Genomic DNA, 25779 nt, shown 5'->3' on the forward strand with positions numbered 1-25779 from the left:
TACGAACCAAGTAAGTTATAAGTCAAATACTTTGTTTAAAGTATAAGGGTGTGTAAGGGAGTTTTACTTCTAAAATACTGACAATTATAATTTAGTATTTTTGTTTATAATATTTAATTGGATTAATTTAATAGCCGTTTAAAATATTTTTACACAAAATTTTCAATCGTGGCTGAATGCCGAAGGTCTGTGCCTTAGATGCCTAACCTGTCAAGAAATGACAATATGGCGGACGAATATTTGAAATGTCACCGTATTTTATAATTATTTCCCTGAAAATTTAGTTTTTCATCACAAGTGTAACGAAAACCATTGTGTGTAACTCCGGGGGTAAGAATATTGTAAACTCCTCCTTTACAAAATCTCACTTACCCCCCTCGTTGCACAATGTAGGTACTAATAGCACAGCGTGTCGAAAGTTGATACTTTCCGCACGGAAACGAGAAAAGAAATGATTGTTTTTTTACTCTCCTGTAAAAGTCAAAATGTTATTTGGATTGCAGGTTGTAGAAGGATATTGAATTCAGCTACCTAAAATCAAGAAGTTAAATCACAATAACAGGAAATAAGTAAACGCTCAGTGGTGGTAGCGAGCTAAGCTAACGGAAAAAGTTTGTAAGAACTAGCTATAGCCTATGATATGTGGGTATTTTTGCATTTTGTAATTTTTCCTCAGTCACCCGTTGACCACGAACGCTGTAAAGAGTTCGAAACGTCGGGATGTATTATAAATTCAATATACGCGATATAATCCGTTTTCATAGTTTTATTTCATGAGTTTTGTTCATTTTAAAATACTTAAAACTCAAAAACGTTTTTGATTTTGTTTTATTTCATGACCTCTGTGAAATTATTTAATTTATCTGTAAATTAATTTATGTAAATTAATTTTTTTATGTGTAAATTTATTAATTTTCTAAAGAAAGACATCTTAGCTTATGTTGCTGTTTTCTTACTGTATTATTTTTTCTAATAGTGATCAGTAATAGTACATACCTAAGGCAGTAGAGTAAGAAATGTCTCAGACCACATGACGTTTGATTGACGAATTGTCGGCCGAGGCGAAGCCGAAGTCGACAAACATGTGATCTGAGGCTTTCTTATTTACTGGACGAGGTGTATGTCTGTTCGATGGAGCCGGAAAGCGGCAACTTCGTTAACACACGAAGAACAGAAAAGAGTATTTGTATAGGATCATAATCCAACCGTATTGCTTTCAGCCTTCGACCCATCGCTGTCGTTTCACTACGTGAAGTACCCTCGAGTTTTCCGGCGAAATGAAATGGCTTGCCAAGTCTGCTATGGGGAATTTGATTGTCTTAGCATGGACCGGTGCGGCTACAACGCCGCAGTTACAGACGTCTTGGAAGAAGGAGACGGAATGGTATCTATATCTGTCTAATGATGTTACTCTATAAAAAGTACCCTTCGGTCTGCTATGAGTTTGACTGTCTTAGCATGGAGCGGTTCGGCTACAACGCCGCAGTTACAGACGTCTTGGAAGAAGGAGACGGAATGGTATCTATATCTGTCTAATGATGTTACTCTATAAAAAATACCAATCGGTCTGCTATGGGTTTGACTGTCTTAGCATGGAGCGGTTCGGCTACAACGCCGCAGTTACAGACGTCTTGGAAGAAGGAGACGGAATGGTATCTATATCTGTCTAATGATGATACTCTATAAAAAGTACCCTTCGGTCTGCTATGAGTTTGACTGTCTTAGCATGGAGCGGTTAGGCTACAACGCCGCAGTAATGATGTAAGGAGACGGAATGCTGTCTCTTGCTTTGTCTTTATTTGTGATGAAGAACACAGGTTTTTATTATATCTGCAGTCTGTCTACTGTTTAAACTAACTGCACAGACTTTCTTGGCAAGCGACAGGGTGTAAAGCTACGCAATGCCCATTGACACATGCTGCTACACCCATCCTCTGACCTTAATACAACTGGGGCATTTTCTATGAAAAGGGCCCTTATTGTCGATGGCGCTTACGCTTACGCCGCACAGCGTCGAGCAGCATTGTATTTATATCGGAGCATCGTTTATAATGGCGTAAGCGCCATCGACAATAAGGTCCCTTTTTATAGAAAATACCACAATAGGGGTTTCGAACATTGAACTATTATTGTTACGTATAGAACCGGCACACAGAACGAGTATTCTGCGCCATGAGATGAGTTGTTGACGGCCGACAACAAACTATGGAAGCGGAGCGTGAATCTCGAGACCAAAACACGTAAGCGCCATGAATTTCACGGCGCTTACGACGTTTTGGTCGCGTGGTACAGGTTGCAATTGCGACAATTTTATTGTTTGGTATGGCTTCTCTATAGTAATAATAACTCAATGGTTTTGAATAAGTACTGTTGTGCTTTTCAAATATAACTACCTACTTATCTATTACGGTAAAATAAAACGAGAAAGACTTTTCAGTACTTTATTTCATCTCAGAATTTAAAACTGACTTCCATTTATTTTTTAGAAAATCGTGAATGATGGATTGAAGACTAAAATGGATTCAATGATGTATGATTTAGTTTTGGAAGGTAATAAACAAAAAACTATTTAAATACATTTGTTTACAGTATGTATTTTTTTGTTAAAACGAAATATTGTTCACAGATTCGTTAAAAGAATACAATGTATGTATTCCTCTCATCTCATCGTATACAACTTGCAATAAGGGTACGTACGAAGTCCTGTTTTATAATACTTTTTTTCTACTCGTTGACTGTAATGGTTGAATGATTTCGTATACCAAACTGTAATTGGGTACCTACTTTTCATGTGCTCCCAACTCAACTATAATATTGAATTCGTTCATTAGGCCACTCAGCAAGCTTCATGGCCTTAACATGGTATTCGACTGAAAGGCTCTCTATTATATCACGATTGTATAAAATAAGTAGAGCCTCAAAATTTAGATGTCGGGCATAGCTTAGATCAGTGTTTTTCAAACTTTATGGTGTCACGGTCCTTTACGACCACTAAAATTGTTTCGCGACCCCCCCAAACCCCGTTTCTACGACAAATCTATGAAAAAAAAACTTTTTAAACATGTTTGGCATTAGGCACTAATATAGTCCTCCTTATCGATTTCGATGACGGCGACCTCAGCAATTACAGATTACGCCTATTATGGGCCCGAATGTGGCTAGGCCGAACTTGTAGACTATTTTGCAGGCGTTACAAATGTTACAATAGAGTTGGCCAGACGCGTTGTACTGCTGTACGTATACGTATAAGAGGGCTTCGGTCTCTCTTTACGTTGTTGGTGTTTGGCATCTAAGGTATTGAGGCGGTTTTCCTCAAACGATTTGATACGGTTAAAAACCTGTCTGTAGCAAGCTCCTCCCGACGCTCAGTGTCGATGTTGCAAGCGTTCATGTGTCGTTAAGCACGTCCTTATCACGCAGATGCTGACCGCCGCACTTCCGCTTGCCTTAAACCAATTCAGAGTAAAATACGGATTTGGGCAAGCGGCGGTCATTCATACGGAGGACATTCCCACACCACCTTAGCTGATAGCATTAGTAGAGCCTCCATACCATAAAGCCCGGAACGACGCAGGTCCTCAAAATTTAGATGTCGGGCATAGCTTAGATTATACATCAAATTGTGTAAAAATATTTGCAATAATGTTAATATCCAGAAAGGAAAATGGGGAATACGTTTGTATGTAAAACCGGTTTCGAGGCTGTCGTACCCTTTCGTCTTAAAAAGACCATCCTACTAGCTAACGCTGCTAACGTGAGGAAACAATCTAGATGATAAAATGCAACTTTACCACTGATTTCAAAAGTTAGAGAGCCTTTCCGAGCGTGTGCGGTGGAAAAAAATACTTCGTATTGTTCCCTAGTAATGAATGTTGCTCAATCTACTTACAAACCCTCCATTGTGTGTGGACATATGCCCCAGTGGCGTAACTAGGGGGGGGGGCAGAGGGGGCAGGTGCTCCGGGCGCCATCCAAGGGGGGGCGCCAAAATGGGCAAAAGGCAGCAGCAGGGAAAATTTGGCAGTCGTCAGGGGGCGCAAATTTGGTGACTGCCCCGGGCGCCATATCCACTAGCTACGCCCATTTCCTTACTTGCTACCTGTACTAGGCGTCGCTCACTCCGCGATTTCGTCGTGGCCCACACCAATTTTGGTGTCTAGCCATAGTATTTGACGGCGTTGCCGCGCACCGCTACGGAACGGACGCCTCCTCGCGCTTGCGCCACTTTGCGGTCATATCTGTCGTAATAGACACGTTTTGTTAGAGAGTGAACCTTCTGTACCTAGTACTATATTCAATATTCAATATATTCTTTATTCAAATAGGCCTAGCAACAAGCACTTTTAAATTGTCAAGTTTTAAATATTACCTTAATCTAAATATCAGAGCAATTTATTGATGCAGTTATTATTATTCTTAAAAACATTGAATTATTATAGATATGTCAAACTTAATAATAAGAATTCACAAAAGGATCGTCAAACACCAAAATTGTATAAAAAATACTAGTCTAGAAACTTTCTAGAATAAAAATCTAAATGTCAAAAAATACGGATTACCTAATATAGGTATTCATTGAATTATCAATTTCATCATTATTAACACAATAATAATAATTATAAATATAACTATTATTTATTCTGTGCCTATACTTATATCCAGATTTTTATACCTTTCAGACAACATCTGCCTAGGCTGCGAAACGTGTGACTGCGACGAATCAGGACACTGGAATTGTAGTGAGACCTCGAAATGCAGCAACCTACATTTGTACATCGACCATCGAATAATCACATCAGTCGCCGAGACCCTAAATGATGTGAAACGTAAACTATTCTAGAATCACATACTTATCAATAAAGTTTAAAGGCAAATGGCAGGTCCCTACGATAAAACTGTAATTTATAACATGCAGATTTTTCGTGTTTCCGCGCGACATGCAAACATTCACAGCTTAAGAGATTGAGCGGTAAATAGTTCAAATCCGATAAGTGCGAAATCGGGTTGGCGTGTGAAATCACAGTTTTGTTAAAGGCTGCATTTCCACTGAGGTGGATATGAGAGAAGATGTGCTTGAACCAATAGCATGTTGGTTCTCTTCTCCGCTCCGCTGGATTACAACCAATGCTATTGGTTGATCCCTGCACTTCACCTCTCATCTCCGCTTCAGTCAAAAACCAGCCTAAAGCAGGGGTGCGAATCTCCTCGCTTCGAGCAAACTCGGCTCCGTTCGGCTCAGCATTGCTCCGAGCAATTATTAGGGTTGGCACAACTTGACGTCCCTTTGCGTGGTCGTCCACAGATAAGATAATGACTTGAATTTTGACAACCCTAAGTAGGCGAAAGGGATAGTGTCAAACTTCGGTTTTGTAGGAAGTTTTCTTTCTGTACTGTCCTCCGGGGTCTGTTTGTGTGTATGTTCGCGATAAACTCAAAAACTACTGAACGGATTTTCATGCGGTTTACACCTAGCAATAAATTGATTCTTGAGGAAGGTTTAGGTGTATAATTTGGTAAAGTTTTGTGTAACCCGCCCCGGCGGGTCGCTAGTGTGATATATTTCATGATAATATATAATCCTGTATTGTTAGCATCAAGATATAAGAGATCTTACGAAGGCTCGGAAGAAACATCGACTCGTAGCATGTTTGATGACCTCATTGATTGGATGGGCGTCTCGAAAGCAAATGATGTTAAAGTTATCAATGGTATCACTCCTCGGTCTACAGCTATTGGTAAAATATCCTTACTATTTTATAATTAATTAGATACTAAACATAGCTTGAAAGTAAGGCAAAATGTCAGAGATGACATGATACAGATTAGTTATTTTAAAAGGTAACCATAATTAGTAAAAGTAATCTTGGTCCTGTTTCAAATCAAACAATGCTAAATAGCTTTTAAGAATATCCTTAATGTTCCTGCATAATTTGTCATACCTACATGTATTCTTCAAACATTGGATATTTATTCAAAGATACATTTTTTCAGTGACAGCCACAGCTTCAATCAAAAATTTTACCAATGACGACAATAATAATTTGGTGTTTGATGACATACTAAGTAATGATAATCTGGATGACTTTATAAAGTATTCGGAAAACGATATGAACTATGGCAAAAAACACGAAAACAATGATTCGTATCAGTTTTTAAAAATGCTTAGGAATATTGAAGAAGGCAAAGATGACAAATCGCCAGTAGATAACCCTCATCTAAATATAAAATTGCTTAAAGATTTAAAAAAATATATCAAAGAAAAGACTTATGTGAATGGTAAGAAAAAAAAATTGTTTCTTAATTTAAAATCTCTATATTAAAAATAATTTGTTTTAAATAATTGTTATTGTCTATTTTTATATTAATCGGCTTTGTTTTCGTTCTAGAACCTTCAAATGATCAACCGAATAGTATTAATGCTATTTTAACCGACTTTGATGATATTGATCCCGACAAACAGCCATCTGATGTTAATTCTGTCGCTGTAGTACTAAAAAGAAACGTAAGAGAAGTAAATGAAACTTCAGTAGGAAATCGAACGAAAACAATAGAAAATCAAAAAACAAAAGCAAGTAACGTAACACCAACTTTTGACATCAAGAAAATAAACGTAACATATTCAGAAAAGGAAATACAACACATTATAGATGTCGTAACCGTATTAATTGGTAATGAACGAAAAGAAATAAACCATTTAAATTACATTAGAGAGAGTCTCCTAAAATTACTCAAGAAATATCAAACTAATTCAAACGTTGCTGATATCATACACAAGCAAAATTCTGACGAAAATTCTATAAAACATGGAAACTGGAGAGTTGATATGCTAAATTTTTATATGAGTAATTTGAAAAGGGATGTGAAAGATACATTAAGAGACATTTACGCAATTATTAAACTTAAAAAGCTAGGAGTGAATTCTGTTGCAGAAAGTGTCTCAAATATTAAGCCTTTGTTATTTGCGTTAACATCTTATTACATGAAAAACTTTAGAGATTATCGACAAACTGAACATGCAAATAATTCAAGCAACATAGATAATAGATTTATAACAAATACTACACCATCGATAAATATTTCTTCAATACACAAAATGTATGATTCGGAACCAAAACCCCAACGAAGAATATTCCAGCCAAGTACCAGTAATGTTTATCAAATAAAGCTTATAAAGCGAGCGCTCACAAGAATGCTGGTAATGATAGATAACGACCGGCTAACCACAAATGCTTTAAGTCCTCTATCATCTAAAATTAAGGACATTTTGAAGAGAATTGTCAATACGCAATACGTAAAAGGTTTTGCTGATACTCATCCATCAATAAGAGATCAAAATTTTAATTTAACAAAATTATTAACATCCCTTGTGGAAGAATGGCAAAACATGTCAGCTGAAATGCATACACTCGATCCAGCGGATCAACTATATCACATGAAATTAATGCATTTATCTCTTTCGCAAGGAATAGACAAAATAAACGATGCTTTAGTTTCTATCCAATTTGGGTTCAGTCGACGAATGAGCTTTATTGAAGAGTACGTTGGCAAGAAGTTAATTGCGGACATTTCGAAGTATTTAGCCAGCACTGATCAACGTATAAAAAATTTCGCTATTAATACTATCGTAACAGAGGCATTTACTCCTAATAGAAGAGATGAGCAAACAGAATCCCTATGGCATCACATAAAAAGCGCATTTTCGAATTCAAGAAACAATTTGCGAAAATATGTTCAAAGTAAATTAAAGCCTAAGTCATACATAGTAAATGATAAAGTAAGAAAAAGAGCTGAAGAAGTGAATAAGCAAAAATTCTTAGGAGTCATGAAGAAATGGCAACACAATTTTGAGGCCTATCGTGCTAGAAATAAGAGATCAATAAAACAGTACACAAAACGATTAAATCACATTATACCAAAGTATTTAAGAGATATTAAAGCAAATAAGACCTTAAATGCTAAATCAAATAAACGAATACAGGTGGCAGACAAAGGTATGTAATAAAAACAAGGAATAATATTCACATTTATTTTTTAACACCTAGGTGAATGTCAATGACTTTTTTATGGGAAATAACCCCGAAATCGAAAAAAAAGGATTCGGAGGTTTCATACAATGTTGATCTACTCGAAGTTTTCTATTGGCAAAGCATTTATTGTAATTTCGAGGTTACCTTTAGCTAAAGTCTTTCAGTAGGACATTTATATATTCAAATTCACTTTGCGGAGTATGGTCAGGTATTTAAATATGACATGTATTCTCTCAGCGTCCACCACAAGCTATTATCGTGCTAGACACTCGAGACAGTACATTTCTCGACAGTAGGTAATAAAAAAGAATTATTGTTCTTCTCACGTGCGAAACTACTACAACGCGTCCAGTTACAAAAGGATCTTGCTTTGCAGGTCCAGTCATCCATCAAACAACAACTCACCCTCAATATCGTAAATATTACACTCTGCCACCTGCTAAACACCATGACAGTGGCGTGCCTATAAAACGGCATTCCACGAGTACCACGCTGCCGCATCTGAAAGTAAGGACAACTCATCGTCCTGCCGCGACCCGAAAAGGCAGGAAGGAAGTTAGTAGAACTTTCTCCCAACAACACCCTACTCTGCGACCTCAAAAAGGTACCTTTTAAAGATTCTGCTCAAGTATTTCTAGCCGCACATAGCCCCAGGACAGACTGTGGACCAAATGGAGGCTGTCAGTCAACATAAGCGCCAGATCAGTTGCTTTCTTTTCAAGATCAGTCGCTCAAAGTAAAAATACTTCAGGAAATATCAGCAAGCCAAACTGCTAACCGAGGTCATATCACTATCTCGTCCACTCTTAATACGACCATGCAAGTGTGAATGAGAAGTTGTACAAGTCCAGTTTTCCGTTTGGGGGATTATAAATATGTGCAAGCATTGGTACATTTATTAACTTAACAAATATCTATAGACACTATTCTAACGTCTCTCAAATTTCCTTTCAGGAAAATCCAAAAAAGGCGTTAGAACCCAACACACTCAACACTGAATAAGCCAATCCCTCCCACGACCCACGAGTCCCACGACTGAGATATTATGGCCAAGTCACACATTGAAACCCGCTAACCCTAATTCGTTAATATAAATAGTACAATAGGAAGAAAAATAAAGTAAAATATTATGAGTATGTTTTTTATTTCGTCAATTTCATCTAAAAATGTACAAAAATATAAATTTACTTAACTTAAAGGTGTTTCTACAATGCAAGGGTTCTATTTATTTAAAAATCTGTTAAGCGGTTTGTACATTTGCCCAAGCGGATTCCAGGGTTTTGAGAAACAGGTCTTCTGAGGCCCATTGCTTATTCGATGGATCTTCTAAACGAATAGGTCGTTTGCTAACTGATATGCGACTTCTCATGACTGGTTTCGATGCTGAAAACACAAAATAATACTAAATATTCTATAAAGTCATATTTTGTACAAATTCTGAATTAGAAATTTGGTTAAATAGGTCTAACATTAAAATTGCAATGTCTGCCTGCAAAATTGCCGTGTTTCTCGATATTGTAATGGCTTTCATTTCATTTTATTATTTCAAAACTAATGAGAAAGTTTGCCAATGCAATGCCTCAAGGGCCTATTTTAGATTTAAGCTAGTTATTAATTTCGTTTACGTAGTACCACTGTATATATCTTGTATGTAAATATTTTTTTTATCTATGAGAAAGTTGCATTTTATCCACAAGAAGATCAAAGTAGTCTGATGTACCTATATGTTGAGTTATTTACTCATGTTACCTATCTGGTAGAATTGACTTTTAAGTGATGATTCTGAATTATGAAAAGAGCAAAGGTTATTTACCCTCGTGCCTTGAAACACTTGCTTCCTTCCAGATTCCACTTCTCGAAACACTCAATATACTCGTGGTGCAATTTTAATTTTAAATGTTCCGCTTGCTCGGGTATCAACATTAGCACGAGGGGTTAAACAACAACTTTGCCCCCTTGTAAAGCTTGTAATACAAATAGGTAACTATTATTTTTTAACTAGGTATATTTCTGCATGGAAAGTCTGAATAACAAGAAATTCAATAATACTAAAGTTTTCTTTCATTGCTAAAATTTCCGCAAATTATAATTTAATATTTTACCTGAAGCACTCTTTTCTCGTTGACTGGTTTCAATTAAAATTTTGTAGAGTTCCCGAGCTAATCTCTCACTTCCCCTTTCTAAATTTGATAGGATCCTTTGAGCTATGTCATAGCCCATATCTTCAGTTGCCTTTTCAGATTCCTGCATTTTCATATATTGCTTAACTCTATTCTTAATGAGTTGATTCATTGTAAGTTCGCTGTTTAATTTATAGCTATCATTAATATCAGACATTTTATTTAAATTTGTTTTTATAGCTTGGTTGTTAGGCAGAACATTGAATCTTTTTTGTTTGGGCTTATCGAGATCCCTTACGACTTTTGTGTTTAAATCCAAATTTGTGGTTGCAGTATCAACAAATTCAAGTAGGTCGTCTATTTCTTTTTCCGGTAGCTTCTTTTCACTATTCAATGCAAGCAACTTTCCTATTATATTTGCATAATTAAAAGTCTCCATTAATAAAGTCTTTAAGAACATTTGCTTATCAGCGGCTGGTATATCTTTATTTAGCGCTACAGATTTGTACGTGTTAGAGTTGTTTGATTCCATATTATCTATCATTTTTTTCACTACTTCATACGACTGAGGTTTGACCGTTGTTAAGAATCTTCTGCTTGCTTGTGGATTTTGGTCTAAATTTTTAACTACACGCTCCCAGACTACGACTGATTTAGGCCTTGGACCATTATTCATACTCCTGCGACTTTGAGGCATTTCTCTAATATCTTTTTTAACTGCTTCTAATACACTTTTAATTTTATTTAATAATGCACTCTGTGTATAATATTTAGTTCCTTTAGGTTGATCTTTTTCTTGATTAATAATTTTAAAAATACATGGCAAAGCATCAGTTATATTGAAATCTCCCAATTTAGAATCTTTTCCTTTTTCCTTCTGTAATTCAATTAGGTCATTAACTATGGCCTTTAAGTGAAATTTGAGTTTATCATTTATACTTAACGTATTGTTTTCGATATCTGTATTTGTATTATTGTCTGACGTTCTTCGACTCTCCTGATATTTTACCGTCGTTGGTCTTTGTTGAGTTGAAGTTATTTGTAGTTTTGGGTGAACAATGTTCATAAGATCGGAGTAAGATTTTATTTTGAAAAACTCAGATAAATTAAGTAATATTTCGCTTTGTTTATTCCGAACAGACTTATCTTCCTGCTGATTAGACAATGGACATGGGTTCGACTGTAGTCTTTTTATATAATCCAAAATTAGTTTATCTGCAGATGTAAGTTTCATTCCATCCAAATTGATATTAAATGTTTTCTTAACATCTTCTTCCAAATTATGAATGTTGCTTAACATATTTTGATTTCTTATTTTATTTTTCATCCTTTTATTATTTGGCATAAGTAAATTGGTTATTTTTTCCAAAATATTGCCAAACAGGTTAAGAGAACTACTATCTTTTTTATCTGTACGTAACTTAGGTGTTTCAGTAGAGAGAGTCGATATATCTTTTGGATGCTTTATGCTTTGAAGATTTGTTTGTATGACTTCGTATTTTTTTATCAAATCAAGAACTTCAATTAATTTAGACAAAGCATTATCCGCACTTGACTCTTTAAGGTTCTTGCTCGGCTTTGTTTCTTCCTTTTTTACTTCTTGTATTTTGACATCGCCAACAATATCTTTTTTCATTTCATCTACAGTTTCACACAGTGAAAACTGTTTATTATCTTTATTCTTATGAACGGCTTCCGATAAGTGTTCCAAAGCGTCTTTTAAGAATACTTCCTGTCTATAAGTCAAGGGTTCTTTAAATAAATCAAGCAAGTCCGCAATTTTCTGATTTTTCATATTATCTGTTTCGATTGAATCATCGGTTGCATCTCTCTCCAAATTCCAAAGCTTATTCAATAGGTTACCGGCAATGTACGCCATTGCAGTTAGGGTATCTTTTTCAGGGGTGAACGTAATATTAGACGCTACCGGTGCATTTGGATCGCCTATAGTTTCTTCTCCTTTCTTCAATTCATTTACTACAAGCTTAGATAGTTCTTTATCTTTAACGTTTTGGGTGTAATTCACAATATTGTGCATTTTCTCGTTGGCCAGAGCATCGTCTTGGTTAGCATTATGAGATGTCTCAATTTTGTTATCTGTAATGTGATTAGTGTATATTGTTGGATGGTTATACTCTATATGAAGGGGATCACTGGTTGAATTAACAAACACACCAGATCTTCGGCTGGTCTTCAGGGCAGGGTCAACTTTTCTTACTCCAAGGGTTCCAGATATGTTGGAGTTCTTCAATGTATCTATAAAGACAAAAAAATATTATTAGTTATTAGGTCTGTAAACTATTACACATATTTACATAATCCCCCTCCTCCTTGAGTCGTATTCGTCAATATTTTGTATCACTTTCTCTTACGATCTTTCTCCATCTGTTTCTGTCTTTGGCTTTGTTATATTTAATACGAATTTATTATTTTAGTAGACACCATATGATTCACTTTATCATAATTACCTTCATTTATTTCGTCTATTGTGTGATGGAATTGTATAGGTCTGTCTGTTTCATTAAGTTCTTTCAACGAGCGTTTTCCCCGCATAATCTCGTGTAACTCCTTCATTGCGTCGTCGGCGTCAAAGTCTATAAGGAAATAGTACAATCTATATATTTTTACATAAAAATCAAATGAATGAAGTTTTCAGTGTGATCCAAATGTAGAATTCTTATCTCTATATTTTTTGTGCGTGTACCAATAATTTATTGTTGCAATTCCATTCAGTCTTCATTTATTACATTGGCCTTACTCTAAATTGTACATAAATAAAGACGTAGGGTTCGATTTTTAATTTTTCAGTTCCAAATATGACTTCCTGTTAAAAAATGTTTACTTACCCTCTGGGTAAAATATCTGTTAAATAACTGGAAAGAAACTAAAAAGTATTTAAACAAGAGAAGATACATCTATTTCATACCTAATTCAATCGATTAGGTATGAAATAGATCGAAAATAGATTTTATCCAATAAGTCCCCCACTCCCTACTTGAAAGAAGAAATATCAGTGCTTTTAATTTTTATAAACTGTTCAAGGTTAATAACAGCAACACTAATAAGTAAGTATATAAATATTATAACGACATCCAACGCGCACCAAACTGAGGTTACTTAGATTCACGGGGTTACACTTATCTGGCATTTTGAACGCGAGCTTAAGAATTTTTTAATGTAGTTGGTAAATTTAACAGAAATACATAATAAAAGAGTGGAGTGGTGCAGAAACGAATTCCTTATACTCGTAGGTTTAAAAATCGATGATCAATGTTACCCGACGAATAAAAGTAACCAGTTTACTGGTAGGTAAATCAGTGCAAAAATGTGACATTTAACGCGTAAGCAAAGCAGTGCACCGCATATTTACAGCCTTTTTTTTTGACGCAGGGGTTAATGCATTTACGCATCTCACCCCCGGGCTGGGGAAGCCCATTGGGGGGTGGTTTGTGGGACTCGCTCCTCTCGTACATCCTCTGTTAGGTAGAGGAAGGGGAGGAGAATACCCACTAACATCCCCTGCGGCGTCACCCTCTTTACCCTTAGGGGAGCGTCATGGGATCGCTTGCGGCATTCTATCCGCAACGCCCCCCGGTATATTTACAGCCTAAGAATGTAGATGACGCTGTACAGGTCTAGAACATTATGCAGTAGCTAGGTAATCAAGTGTTGTTACTAGTCACGAAACGTACCTACAGCGCTGTAGGTACGGTGCCGTTTACTTGAGCCATCAAAACTGTGGTCACAAAACTTTATGCTAATTTAGACCATGTAAGAACACGCATGTTAGTTTCATTTCATAGCGGTAATTCATCGGTCGGCTGAATGGGGTTGGCAACTGTCAAAGGTTTGCAGAGATGGCGCCATCATAGCTTGCCCCTTTTTCTATCAGATTTGGCTTAAAGGTCTGGCATCCAGGGCATTAAAATAAAAATAAAGTGCAACGTGCATTTATTAAAAATGTGCAACACACGGTGTTTTTTATTGAAGAACGGCGATGAGATAACCTGCAAAAGAATTAATTCGAGGAATAAAATTAAGCAAGAAATAGAAGAATTATCATAAGCAAGTGTAAAGTATGGTTTTAACCTAGAACTGGTGATTCTGTCGCTCTCTGCCTCTTTTCTGGTAGGGGTGCACGATGCGTCGGGAGTTTCTTTGATCTCTCGTCCCTTTCTTGTTGCGCCAATTCTGCAATCAAATATCCATACTAATATTATAAATGCGAAAGTCTGTCTGTCTGTCTGTCTGTGTGTTCCCTCTTCACGCTTAAACCGCTGAATCGATTTAGATGAAATTTGGCATACAGATAGGTTGAGTCCCTGAGAAGGACATAGGATAGTTTTTATCCCGAAAATCATCCCTTAAAAAAGTAAAAAGCGGGGTAGAATTGAGATAATTAATGAAGTGTCTGCTAATTTGTGTGCATAATATGCTCAAATTGAATAATTGCTATAAGACTTTTTCCAGGCGCTATTCTTACTCCAGCTGGGGTCACTAAGTCCACGCAGACGAAGTCGCGGGCGAAGGCTAGTGTCATATAAATATCTCTTCCGCCCTTAGATATATGGAAGATTGGACATTCTACGTAATCTTCAATCGACAAGTTAAAATGGGAATAAATTCATTATAAAGACAGACAAACTGAGCCCACGAATGCGATGCATTATGAAATCTAAACCCTGAAATTTGTATGCTTGAAAACATACTTGTCATACATGTCATACAAATTTCAGGGTTCAAATAACGCCTTGCATACGTTGCGTCTTGCGTACTTGGGCTCAATTTATACCTGTCTTAATGGCTTTTAGACCAAATACACTTACAATTAGACCAAATACAAAATACACTTGAGCAGTATTTAGATCTTGATAAATTGATCGTTTTTTTTTAAATCATAAACTCACTTTAGTAATCGTTATAGCTCCTTTCAAGAAATACCTCTTGCTCATGGGTTCATCCATTTATTACCTCACACGAATTTCGAGGTTTTTTGACCCCTCCCCCCCTCCTTGTCACCCTGGTGTGACGTCACATTTTTTCAATGAAATCGGCAAATACAATTAAGTATTGTTAATATTTTATCAAAATATTTTTGACAAAAGGTTTTAGTAATTATATAACCCAAAACAGATTAGGAAAGAAAATTAAACGATTAAAAATATTTTAAATAAGTTAATATGACGTCACAAAGATTGTGACTCCCCCCTCCCCCTTGTCACAACATGTCACATTTTCTTGACCCCCTCCCCCCCCCCTAAACGTGTGATGTAATTAATGGATTACCCCTTTGATAGTATAGGATAAAGGTGTTATTATATGGTTAGACTTACCTTGTAAAATATTCCCAACAACATTATCCTCAGTACCATCTTCATAAAGTTCCAACTCATTATCATCACCGCACGTATTTCTCTTCTTGTGGCACACCCACTCGCCCTCCGAACTGCAACGGCATTGATTGCAGCCACGGCATGTGGTGTCTGCAATCCAGTAATTTCTTCATTTTATACATTATAAATATAATCACCATCTTCAGCATCATCATAATTTTAATCAACCTCACCATCATGCTCTTCATCATCAATATCATCAACCTATTTACCTACGTCCTACTACGAAGTACAGGTCCCTTATCTGGTGTTTGTCTAGTCCCTGCCCTCAGACGTACATGAGGATTTCTTCGCATATGAATGCAGATTTATTCACGATGTTTTTTTTTTTTACCGGAATACTATGGTGATCTTTACATAATGTATATTTGTTTATTTGGTCCCGTTAGCCGAAAATGGATAAATAATGACCACATAAATATAAGGTTTGTTATTTTTAATTAAATTTGTAGTTGAGTGTCACGTCTTGGTCACGTCAAATAAATAAATAGATATATTACTAGGACTAACTACAACGCAACGACGTCTTTAATTTTTACTGTGGATGTATTTGGTTCTGGCTCACAACGTCCAGACCTGGTACCAGCAGGATGGTGCACCGCCTCATATCGCGGTTCAAGTGCGAATCGATTACGCGAAATGTTTCAAAATCAGTGGATTGTCAGATTTGCAGAGAACTTGTGGCCCCGATGTAGTGTATAGACGTCTCGAGCGCTTACGTCATGGTGACATCACTGACAGTTAGAGTCAGTCGATGACAGACCGCGAGCAGAGCAGTTTTGTCACGCGGTGTTTGTGTTGGCGAGCCGTTGGAAATACATTACATCGTATGATTTACTGTGGTAAATACAGTATAATTTACATGTGGCAAAGGAAATGGAAATTAAATCCATGACTGTCCCAAAAAAAGGTTACCATGTTAACTAGTGACCAAAAAAAGTTGATCCCTATTTTTTATTACAAAAAATGGCTTACATTCACTGCAGTCGGTATATGAAGAGACATATGGAATACATGATGGTCGGCTGCGTCCTTTTTGAGCTGAAAATGTACAAGAATATACACAAACACATGCATTAGATTCAAGTTTTTAGTAAAGCCAGTTTGTCTATGAAAATATGACGTTTTTGTGGCACTACCACCTTAGACGGACTTTACCTATTAATATTTAAACAGTCATAGTCTTTGCAAAACGTATTCTTAGCAAATAAGTCGATTTTTGAGGTTGCCTGGAAGACTGCTTTTCTTTTCAATTATTTATTTCTTAGGTATTACATAACTTGCTTACAATGGTTCCCAATCTTTTTCAGTCCGCGGCACACTTACAAGTTTAAAATTAACCTAGCTAGGTTATTCGAAATAGATATTTAGGTAACATGGTGAGGTGGATTGCCTCACGGCGCTCCTCTCTACTGTCTATGGCACCCCAAGGCGCCGGGGTGAACAGGAACCCCTGTGCTAATAGTTTTTGTTAACCATCATAATGGCTTTAAGTGTTATAGTTGTAAATATATAGAAAATAATCTTGCCATGTTCATATCCAGGTGCAGTTTATTGTTGCATAATAGAAATATTAGAAAAAATAACAGTTAAATTATTTCAACGACATAACATTTTATCGAAATTCCGCTTTAGTATTTAAATTGGAGCAAAAAATATATATTTGAGATATTTTTTTTTTCGAATAATTTAAAAAAATATTACAGTTAGATGAAGATGCTGACATGCCGTTGACTAATTTATCTGATAAATGTTTTATTTTATATTTTTGTAAGAACATGTCACACGGTAATAAAATTTAACCTTTAAGAGGAGTTTATTCAATCATATTATAGCGGGCGTGTCCTATAACACGAGCAAAAAATTAAACTGTAGGCTATACTCCTCAAACTAACCAACATTTGTTCAGCGACTTTAAAAAATAATGAATCTTCGTATTTTTCATACAAGTTAAATATTGGCTTCAATGTACGCTGTCATGAGTGCAATGGACGTTGCTTCTCACGCTTTAAACAAAACAAAATTCGCAATACATTACACGAATATTACTTTAAAGTGTGCTAAAACTAATATACAAGTTATTTTTAAAAGTCGCTGAACAAATGTTGGTCAGCATGAGGAGTACAGCCTACAGTTTAATTTTTTGCTCATATTATGGACACACTCGGCATATATTTGTGTTACATAGAAATTGACACGTTCTGACAAATTGTATTTTTAAAATGTAGGTACTTATTGATAAAACTTAAATCTAATTTATAAATCGTGACATAACTCCAACAAACATCAACGTGTAAGTGCAGTGTTATTAGGTGCAGAAATGTGCAATAATTTGCAGAAAAGTGCAATGTGGTCATGATAAATGCACCGTGAATTAAATAAGGTAGTTAATAATAATATATTTTTTGTAATTTTTTTATTAAAACACCATACAAAAGTAGAAAACATTAAAAAATTACACATAAGTAGGTAAAGTCCAAATTAATAATCATAATGATAACATTTCAAATCACTAATCACTGAACCGTGAAACTGATTATTCTTCAATTCTGCGAGTTAATTGACAATTGTCATGCACTGCATTTTCTTTTACGCTTTTAAATATAAGTATTCCTGCTTTCTCGTTTCTTAATTATTTTTTTCTTTCAGCATTTTTTCAATATTCTTCCATTTTCACTGACTTATGTTATTCTTCTAATTTATCTTTTATGTCTGCACAATAAGTGCTGTTATATGTGATACACCAAATATAAAAGTACACCAACACGTTATGATGATCATTTAAGTTTTTATATAATGTAGCCCAAATATTATACTTTCCGATGCAAATTCATAATTGTAGATGTAGCATCGTTATTTATTTCTATATGTAATCTGTTATTTGGTAATTCAGGACAAAACATTTTGTTTTGTCTTCACTTGTCCCAAATTTGTCACAAGGGGAATTTATGATTTTTAGTGCTGTGTCCCTTGCAGACAGAAATATAGATACTTGTTTATTTTCTTCTTTATCTGCCCATTTCACTTCTTAATTTCCTTTCATGTTCCATTCTTCATTGATTATTAATTTCGACTTCTTCATTCATCGTATCATTTCTTCACTTATCGTTGTTAACAATGAAATCATCGTAATCTCCTCTAATATTGGCACTTTTTTCCATGAGGTCCTCCTTCGGCAGCCTTCTTCTGAGCGTACGGATCTTCTCCCGGACCCTGTTGTGGATGTTGCGACGGTGGCCGTCCGAATGGCCGCAGCACAACGAATCGCCTCCTGCAAGACCAATCTCTTTTACAAATCTGACAAAATGTTTCTAAAGTACGGGATGTTGTAAAATAGGGGATTATGCCTATTTCTGGGACAAATTTTAGGTTATATGTATTTTCAAAATACATTGCAGGTATAATTATAAATCGATTAAAACTGTATGAATAAACATGAACAATTTTGAAAAAAATATATGTCTATCTCTAAATGTTAAAGATTGGTAGCAAAAGGCGATTCTTTGTGTTGCAAATAATACACACAACTATATACATTACACCAACACATTAAATATCACTATAAAATAAATATAAAAAACATAACATACAAAAGGTAAACACGGTCTATATCCCGGTCAATATAAGTCTAATAAAAAACATGTTAATATTTTTTATTGCATTTAATAATTGCGTTGTCCATCACTTTTTAAATCACGTAAGATTTTCCGTAATCAAAACGAAGTAAAACTAAAATGAAGAATGAAACAAAACAAAAGAACCCAAAGCACCAAATATTCAAATATAAACCAATCATACCGATTTCAATCATATCAATCAACCCCCAATCCATAGTCCTCCTCAATCTAAACGACAGCGTCCTAAAATACGAAGGTCGGTCCTGTTGAAACAACTTCGCATAGTATTCCCTCATGGCGCCTCTTTGCCTTACAGTTCTATAATGCTCGCAGAACCAGGGGTCTCGGGGAATACAGTGTACTAATCTCGCACTAGCCGAACAGACGCAAAAGAAACAGACGTTGAGATCTGGATAGTTCAGAAGGGAATTAACGTCGTCAGGAACGTCAATGTCTGTGGCGTTGGCTGTTATGCTGTTCGAATAGTAAGAGAAGCCGCGTCGGCATTTCGCTTTTGGTTCGTAGGGGATTTCATCGTTGTGCCAGAGTAGATCTGTGACAATGACAATAAAACTTTCACTCTATGTAGCAAAAATGGCAATCCAAAACAGGGATTGAAACAAAACGCTGCTTAAGTTTAAGCCAAAAGTCAGAGCAAACAGCAAAAATCATCTTTTGCTCCCGGGGAACATTAATGACACAAAAGATATAAGTACTTAGGGTGGACACATACTGCAACCACGCGGGGTAGATAGTTACTGTTCAAAAAATCTGGAAATGTCTAAAATCAACGTGACTTAGTAATGATCTACGAAAGGCAATCACAAAAGATCATTCTTGGTCAAAGCAGCAATTCAAACCTTATTTAATTACTCCGTTGAATTAAAATGTATGCAACTTGAATAAAATTACTTATTAATATAATTGTCTATTTTTGAGCGCGTTACATATCCCACCATCCCCATTGCACTTTCCGAAGTGCACTGTAAATACTACAAAAAACATTTCTGCACCTTATCGCACTGCACTGTCATCTCTTACCACCATGTCTCCTTATCATATTTGACAGCTCCCTCTCATGACTGAACGGCATATTACTGCTTATTTCATCAGTTAATTTGGCCAGCATCAGACACTCATTTACATTTCTGGCCGGCCTTCCAGAACAGTACTCATCCTTCCCTTCAATCGAGCAGGTGCATATTTTACAGTCTTCTTTCATCTTGTCCTCTTGCCAATTCATGTGGGTTCTTCTATAATCATCATCTTCTAATTCTTGATTCATTGGTTGTTTTCGTTCCATGCGTATTACGGTGCGGCCAGGAACGCATTTAAGACCTCTCGCTTTTGCTACGTCTGGCTTCATTGGTTCGAAATCTAGGCCTATAAGGTTTTTTTAATGAGTATAAATTTGTGATATTTTAAGCAAAAAGTACCTTGCCGGTTTGCATCTTTATTACAGTAGCGACATACTGTAACAATAAGTTACCTTTTGCTCGAGAATGATACATTTAATGCAGAATTTCGCCGCAAATTTATTTTACATACTTAATACATCATAATAATGTCAAAAACTTATTGGTTATTGAATAATTACAAAGTTTTTTTACTTACCCCTATTCGTATTTATAGCTAAAAGCAGTTTAAATTAATCTGACGTTATACTTTAATATGTCAAGTTTATAAAAATATATTGTTTAGATTGTCAACTTACGTTCACGTTTGTTTTGCTCTATATCATTACCTAATAGAGGATTTTTAAAATCAGTTCATTTATACAATCAATATATTTACTTCATGCGAAGGTTTTTATGTAACTTACCCCAATTTTGAGCTAAAACGAATTTAGATTCATTCAATATTTATATTTGATTTAGTTTTACTTTGAATTTTTTGTGGATCTGAACTTACGTTTTTTATTTTCTTGTGCATCCTCTTCATTAGAAGCAGGTGGTGCCATGTCCATATCTAGTTGACAGTCATTGAAATGAATTCATATACATTATTTAAAAACAAAATCGGTTAAATACAATTTTTTTTAACTTACCCTCATTTTGATAATCGGCTAAAATAAATCAAATTATTTCGATAATAATGTTTTATTACATTTCATGTTTTTTACAATTCTGAACTTACGGTTTTCAATATCCTGTTCATTTATCTCGTCATGATCTGCCAGATCTGCATCTAGTTGACGATAATTAAAATTAAATTTATTCATATTTGTGTAATTTAAAAAATATTTCAGTTAAGTACAAAGTTTTATAACTTACCGTTGTCTTTATTAACTAAAAGGTGAAAAAGATCTTTATACAATTAAATCAAATATTTCCTCTGCCACGACATATTTCAGAGAGCCTAGGCCTGCATTTTCAAGTACCGCGCCGCGTAATGTCGCTTAGTTTCATATTAATATTATATCATTTAATTTTTTATCGTTCTATACTTACGTGTTTCAATTTCAGGTTTTTTTTCCTCCGCATCATAAAGATGGATCTGTTCCATACCTAAATAGTTGATCATTAAAATTAATTCAGACAAATAATTAAAAAAAAAGCCTTTTATACTATGCGATGATCGTTTTAGTTTTTCTTTAATAAAACAAATAAATACAAAAAAAAACTAAAATTAATTAGACCAAAAAGGTACAATAATTGACGATCATCTGAATCTGGTACCAAATATAAACAGAAATGATCTTTTTGCCATTCAATATAAACAAAATTTATAACATAAACTTACTGTTGTCTGGATTTAAACCTAAAAAGACACTTCAAATTAATTCAAGTAAGTGAATTGTCTTTTTTGCTCCAATAGCTATAAATTTGTAATTGTAAAATTACAATTAAAATTAAGATATTTCGGTTTGATTTTAATTCAAAATGTATTAATTGATGATTCAATTCAAGTCCATAATTTTTCTATGCTATGATACAGCCAAACTGTCCGTGAGTGGTATTCGAACCACCTGGTTATTTGATTTGATATTTTTATACACTTGCTCTAAAGGTTTATATGAATTTCATGTTATCAATTTTTGTTTTGTACAATAAAGTGATTTACTACTACTACTACTACTAAAGGTATCACAATATTTCCGTTCACTGTATCACAATCAGTTATACTATCAGAGACTATATATGTAGATGTTTTGCTTGCCAAAAATTTTTGTGAGCGAATTTTTAAATTAGCTAACTATAAAGTGATGCTAATAATCCCAATTTAAAATTTCCTTTACTACAAAAAATAAGAACGTTCTCCCATAGAATGGCCTCTGCCTCAATATTTGGTAACAATTCTTTTTTGCACTAGTACTCTACTAGTTGTCAGAGTTGTTCTGTTGTGGAGTCTGATGGTAATCGCTAGTCGCCTATGGACGCCTGCAAATACATTACTTTCATTAGTGTCAAATAGTTGTTGCCGTTCCTTTGAAAACATAAACTTACAATCCTTTTTCGAAACACTGTAGACTCTTGAAAAACCGTGGAACCTTGTAATTTATTCCACCTTGGTTTATTCCACAGCCGGAGCATTTGAGTCCTCTTGAATTCCAATTTCATTTGGTGAATATATTTCATCGTAAACTATTTCCAGTAAATCATATCTTACTAGTCTTAGCCCGCACTTCGCCCGCATATGACTCGTTCAAATTTTTAATTTTCAATCTTAATCATTGTCATCCGCTTAATGGGTGAATTTCTCTTAGTGGAGCTTTACAATATTTGAAGAATTAATTCATTTGTTTTTATTTTCAAGGTTATACCTTCAACGGTTTAGGCTGCGCGTTGTCAGTCCATTTAGATTTCTATTTGTCAAGACAAATCTGCCCTCCTTTGGCCCTATTTGTAAGCCGGAATAAAGAAACAGAGATCCATATATCATTTTATAGCTATCAAAAAAATGCTCTCAGTGGTAATAGCTGAATAAACTAGAGCGGCAGTCCTTTGGGTTTGGTGAGTATAATAACCAATGTACTAATAAATACATAGGTTCAAACCCTTTTTTACTGTTGAAGACAAAGGTTTTCTAAGGAAAACAGCCTTAACTTAGGTATCACAAACGCGTAGCTATCCGACTGGATCTCCGGTGACGCAAGGTACCCTCAGGAGCACATCAGCACGCACGATGATAGCGCTTTTATCGCCTCTCGCATTTAATTAGTAGGAAAGTGACAACCATGGTGACAAAAAGGGGCGGTCATTTTACCTTTAACCCCCAAGCAGTCTGAAATGTCAAAAACTTTCCAGGTGTTTTTGACTTGTCAATAATCGCATGTACGATTAGCGTCAATGGAACTCAGATGTAACTTTTCTGCCAATCCGATATCGCGTCCACGGGACTTAAGGGGCTGAAATGTCAAAAACCTTCCAAGTGTTCTTGACTTGTAATACATTTTCTGTCACACGAAACTCCAAGTATATGTAGATAATCCTATGGATCTCCCACATATCTAGAATGACGCTTACGGATCTCCACGTCACTTCCAAAGAACGCGTTAGTTTTGGATTGTCAATTTTGAGTTTAGCGTAAAGATTTTCTATAGGTAGGTACTTTAATGTAAACTTACCAGCTTCAACATGAATGAAGACCAAGGCGACAACGACGACAAGGCAGAGGAGCTTGTGCTGCATGTTGGCGAGTGATGTATCCAATGATGGAGTTATGCAGTTTTATAGCATTTCACGCGTCAGTGGCAGCGCTGATGCTTTTGTTTCGGACGGCGGACGGATTTGGGTTGCGTGAATAAATAATTAGCATTTTTAAACGAGTACGCAGATTTATTTACACCAGACAGGAAAGTACAAATGGCACAATTAATGTCAAAAGTTAAGATCATTGGTGACACAAACGCCCACAGTTAAATTGTCATATTTTCTATGTTCATATATTTTTTATTGCCCAGTCATCTTAGGCACAAAAAGGGTAAAGTTAGACTAAGAAAAATCTGCAAGGATTTCGATAGTACACGCAGTGCAAGTGTTATTTTAAACGTAAAACTTCTACGAAATTATGACGTATAAACACTTGCACTGCGTATGCTATCAAAATCGTTGCAGACCTATATTAGGTAATCTGTATTTTTTGACATTTAGATTTTTATTCTAGAAAGTTTCTAGACTAGTATTTTTTATACAATTTTGGTGTTTGATGATCCTTTTGTGAATTCTTATTATTAAGTTTGACATATCTATAATAATTCAATGTTTTTAAGAATAATAATAACTGCATCAATAAATTGCTCTGATATTTAGATTAAGGTAATATTTAAAACTTGATAATTTAAAAGTGCTTGTTGCTAGGCCTATTTGAATAAAGATTATATTGACTTTGACTTTGACTTTGACTTTGTTGCAGACAAAATGAGAATGAGAAATAATAACCTAGAAACTCGTATACAAACATCTTTATTGTTGCGTTCTTAAGTCGACGCATACTTAGATCGTGTGCGCGTCGGAAGTTATTCAGTCAAATTTCATACGGTTTTTTGCGGATATCAAAGTTTTATAACTCCAATATCGTTTTCATGTAGGCAAGAATTGAAGAGCATAAAATTTGCGACAAGTTGTGCTCCAAACATTTTTTCATACATATTTAATTATACGAACGAGTACCGCGATTTAATTTCATTGTTTTTATCTACCTTAAATTCCGACGTTTCAGCAGAGTTGCACCAGCTGCAGTTACGGAAACCCGTAGACCCATTCGTATAATTAAATATATGTTCAAAACGCGAGAGTTAAGTGTAACATTTTTTCATAAGATAAAGGGCGCATTACGCGCAGTGGTCAGTCATATATACTTTAAGGCGAGGTCAATCGTGAATATTGATGAATATTCACGATGGACCTCGCCTTCTATATCTATGTTTCTATATACCTACTTAAATATATCCCTGATGTACCTACTTAAAGAGTCAGCAATGTTCTTTTACTCGTTGTTGCGCTTGCAATTGTCCACAAGCTTTGGCCTTAAGTCGCTTGCTATTTGATACGCACGCTTGTTTGCCACCATCGTGGTATAAACGATATATTTCATCATTTCTAATTCCGTCCCTGCCCCGACTGAATGAAACCAAGCACACAATGTAATCGGGCAATAAGAGAATTAATCGTTATCGGCACCTGCTAGAGATTCATGGAATTTCGCAATCACGCATTGACAACGCGATAGCGACAAGACTACGACAAGACAACAGCGGTGGCAGCATGGTTGTATTTTTATCGCCTGTTACTTCGCACTTACATACTTGTTAGAACGTGATAGGAAATAAAAATGCGACCGTGCTTAGCCCGATGGTTACATTTGGATTGACTGGAAAGGATTGACTATTGCAGCGTTAAGGGTGACTCACGCTAGACCGGCCCGGGCAGAGGCGTCTGACACGTCATTTTCTGACGGCGATGTGGTGCATTTCATAGGAAACGACCGCTGGAAGCTCCGGCCCGGCCCCGGCCTGGTCTAGCGTATCATCCTTTAACCTTTTTGACGCCGCGTCAAACACAAAAGCAGTCATCCAGACGCCACGTCACCGAAGTGTCAAAACTGAAATTGAACTTTATGCATATGCATGTAGGTCTATGTTGCTCTGTGCTCTATGACCGATTAATCGGTATTTGGCGTT

At 35.6% G+C, this 25779-nt stretch overlaps 2 protein-coding genes across 4 annotated transcripts; one reads left to right on the forward strand and one right to left on the reverse strand.

Annotated features, from left to right (window-relative positions):
- Positions 1–1582: 1582 nt before the first annotated feature.
- LOC134750952 (uncharacterized) lies at positions 1583–9066 on the forward strand. Its single transcript, XM_063686234.1, has 9 exons — positions 1583–1652; positions 2487–2550; positions 2627–2689; positions 4680–4826; positions 5592–5735; positions 5992–6276; positions 6387–7991; positions 8404–8631; positions 8982–9066. The coding sequence occupies exons 1-9, from the start codon at positions 1593–1595 to the stop codon at positions 9023–9025; spliced, it is 2640 nt and encodes an 879-aa protein (XP_063542304.1). The 5' UTR covers positions 1583–1592; the 3' UTR covers positions 9026–9066.
- A 94-nt stretch (positions 9067–9160) lies between these two features.
- Positions 9161–23893, reverse strand: LOC134750946 (uncharacterized). 3 transcript variants are annotated; one of them, XM_063686207.1, is made up of 9 exons: positions 23725–23893; positions 19339–19710; positions 16516–16581; positions 15481–15630; positions 14237–14338; positions 12616–12741; positions 12323–12403; positions 10130–12244; positions 9161–9410 (listed from the first exon to the last, which is right to left on the reverse strand). In XM_063686207.1, exons 1-9 carry the CDS (start codon positions 23786–23788, stop codon positions 9268–9270), a joined length of 3219 nt encoding a protein of 1072 aa, XP_063542277.1. In that variant the 5' UTR covers positions 23789–23893; the 3' UTR covers positions 9161–9267. The 3 variants fall into 3 exon arrangements, with proteins under 3 accessions (XP_063542277.1, XP_063542276.1, XP_063542278.1); XM_063686206.1 differs by having other exon boundaries at positions 10130–12403; positions 23725–23892; XM_063686208.1 differs by lacking the exons at positions 19339–19710; positions 23725–23893 and adding an exon at positions 20199–20556 and having other exon boundaries at positions 10130–12403.
- Between the last annotated feature and the right edge of the window lie 1886 nt (positions 23894–25779).

Source organism: Cydia strobilella, chromosome 21 (genome assembly GCF_947568885.1).
Source record: "Cydia strobilella chromosome 21, ilCydStro3.1, whole genome shotgun sequence".
Taxonomy (NCBI): domain Eukaryota; kingdom Metazoa; phylum Arthropoda; class Insecta; order Lepidoptera; family Tortricidae; genus Cydia; species Cydia strobilella.

What these genes read in the sequence shown, in the direction of transcription:
- LOC134750952 (XM_063686234.1), top strand. Translation starts at nt 1,593, where the DNA reads ATGGAGCGGTTCGGCTACAACGCCGCAGTTACAGACGTCTTGGAAGAA. An exon ending in TGGAAGAAGGAGACGGAATG is followed by an intron (nt 1,653 to 2,486) that starts GTATCTATATCT and finishes TTTATTTTTTAG; the next exon opens with AAAATCGTGAATGATGGATT. An exon ending in GTATGATTTAGTTTTGGAAG is followed by an intron (nt 2,551 to 2,626) that starts GTAATAAACAAA and finishes TATTGTTCACAG; the next exon opens with ATTCGTTAAAAGAATACAAT.
- LOC134750946 (XM_063686206.1), bottom strand. Translation starts at nt 23,788, where the DNA reads ATGCAGCACAAGCTCCTCTGCCTTGTCGTCGTTGTCGCCTTGGTCTTC. An exon ending in GATTGATATGATTGAAATCG is followed by an intron (nt 16,582 to 19,338) that starts GTATGATTGGTT and finishes GTACATTTTCAG; the next exon opens with CTCAAAAAGGACGCAGCCGA. An exon ending in ACGAGAAAAGAGTGCTTCAG is followed by an intron (nt 9,411 to 10,129) that starts GTAAAATATTAA and finishes TTGTGTTTTCAG; the next exon opens with CATCGAAACCAGTCATGAGA.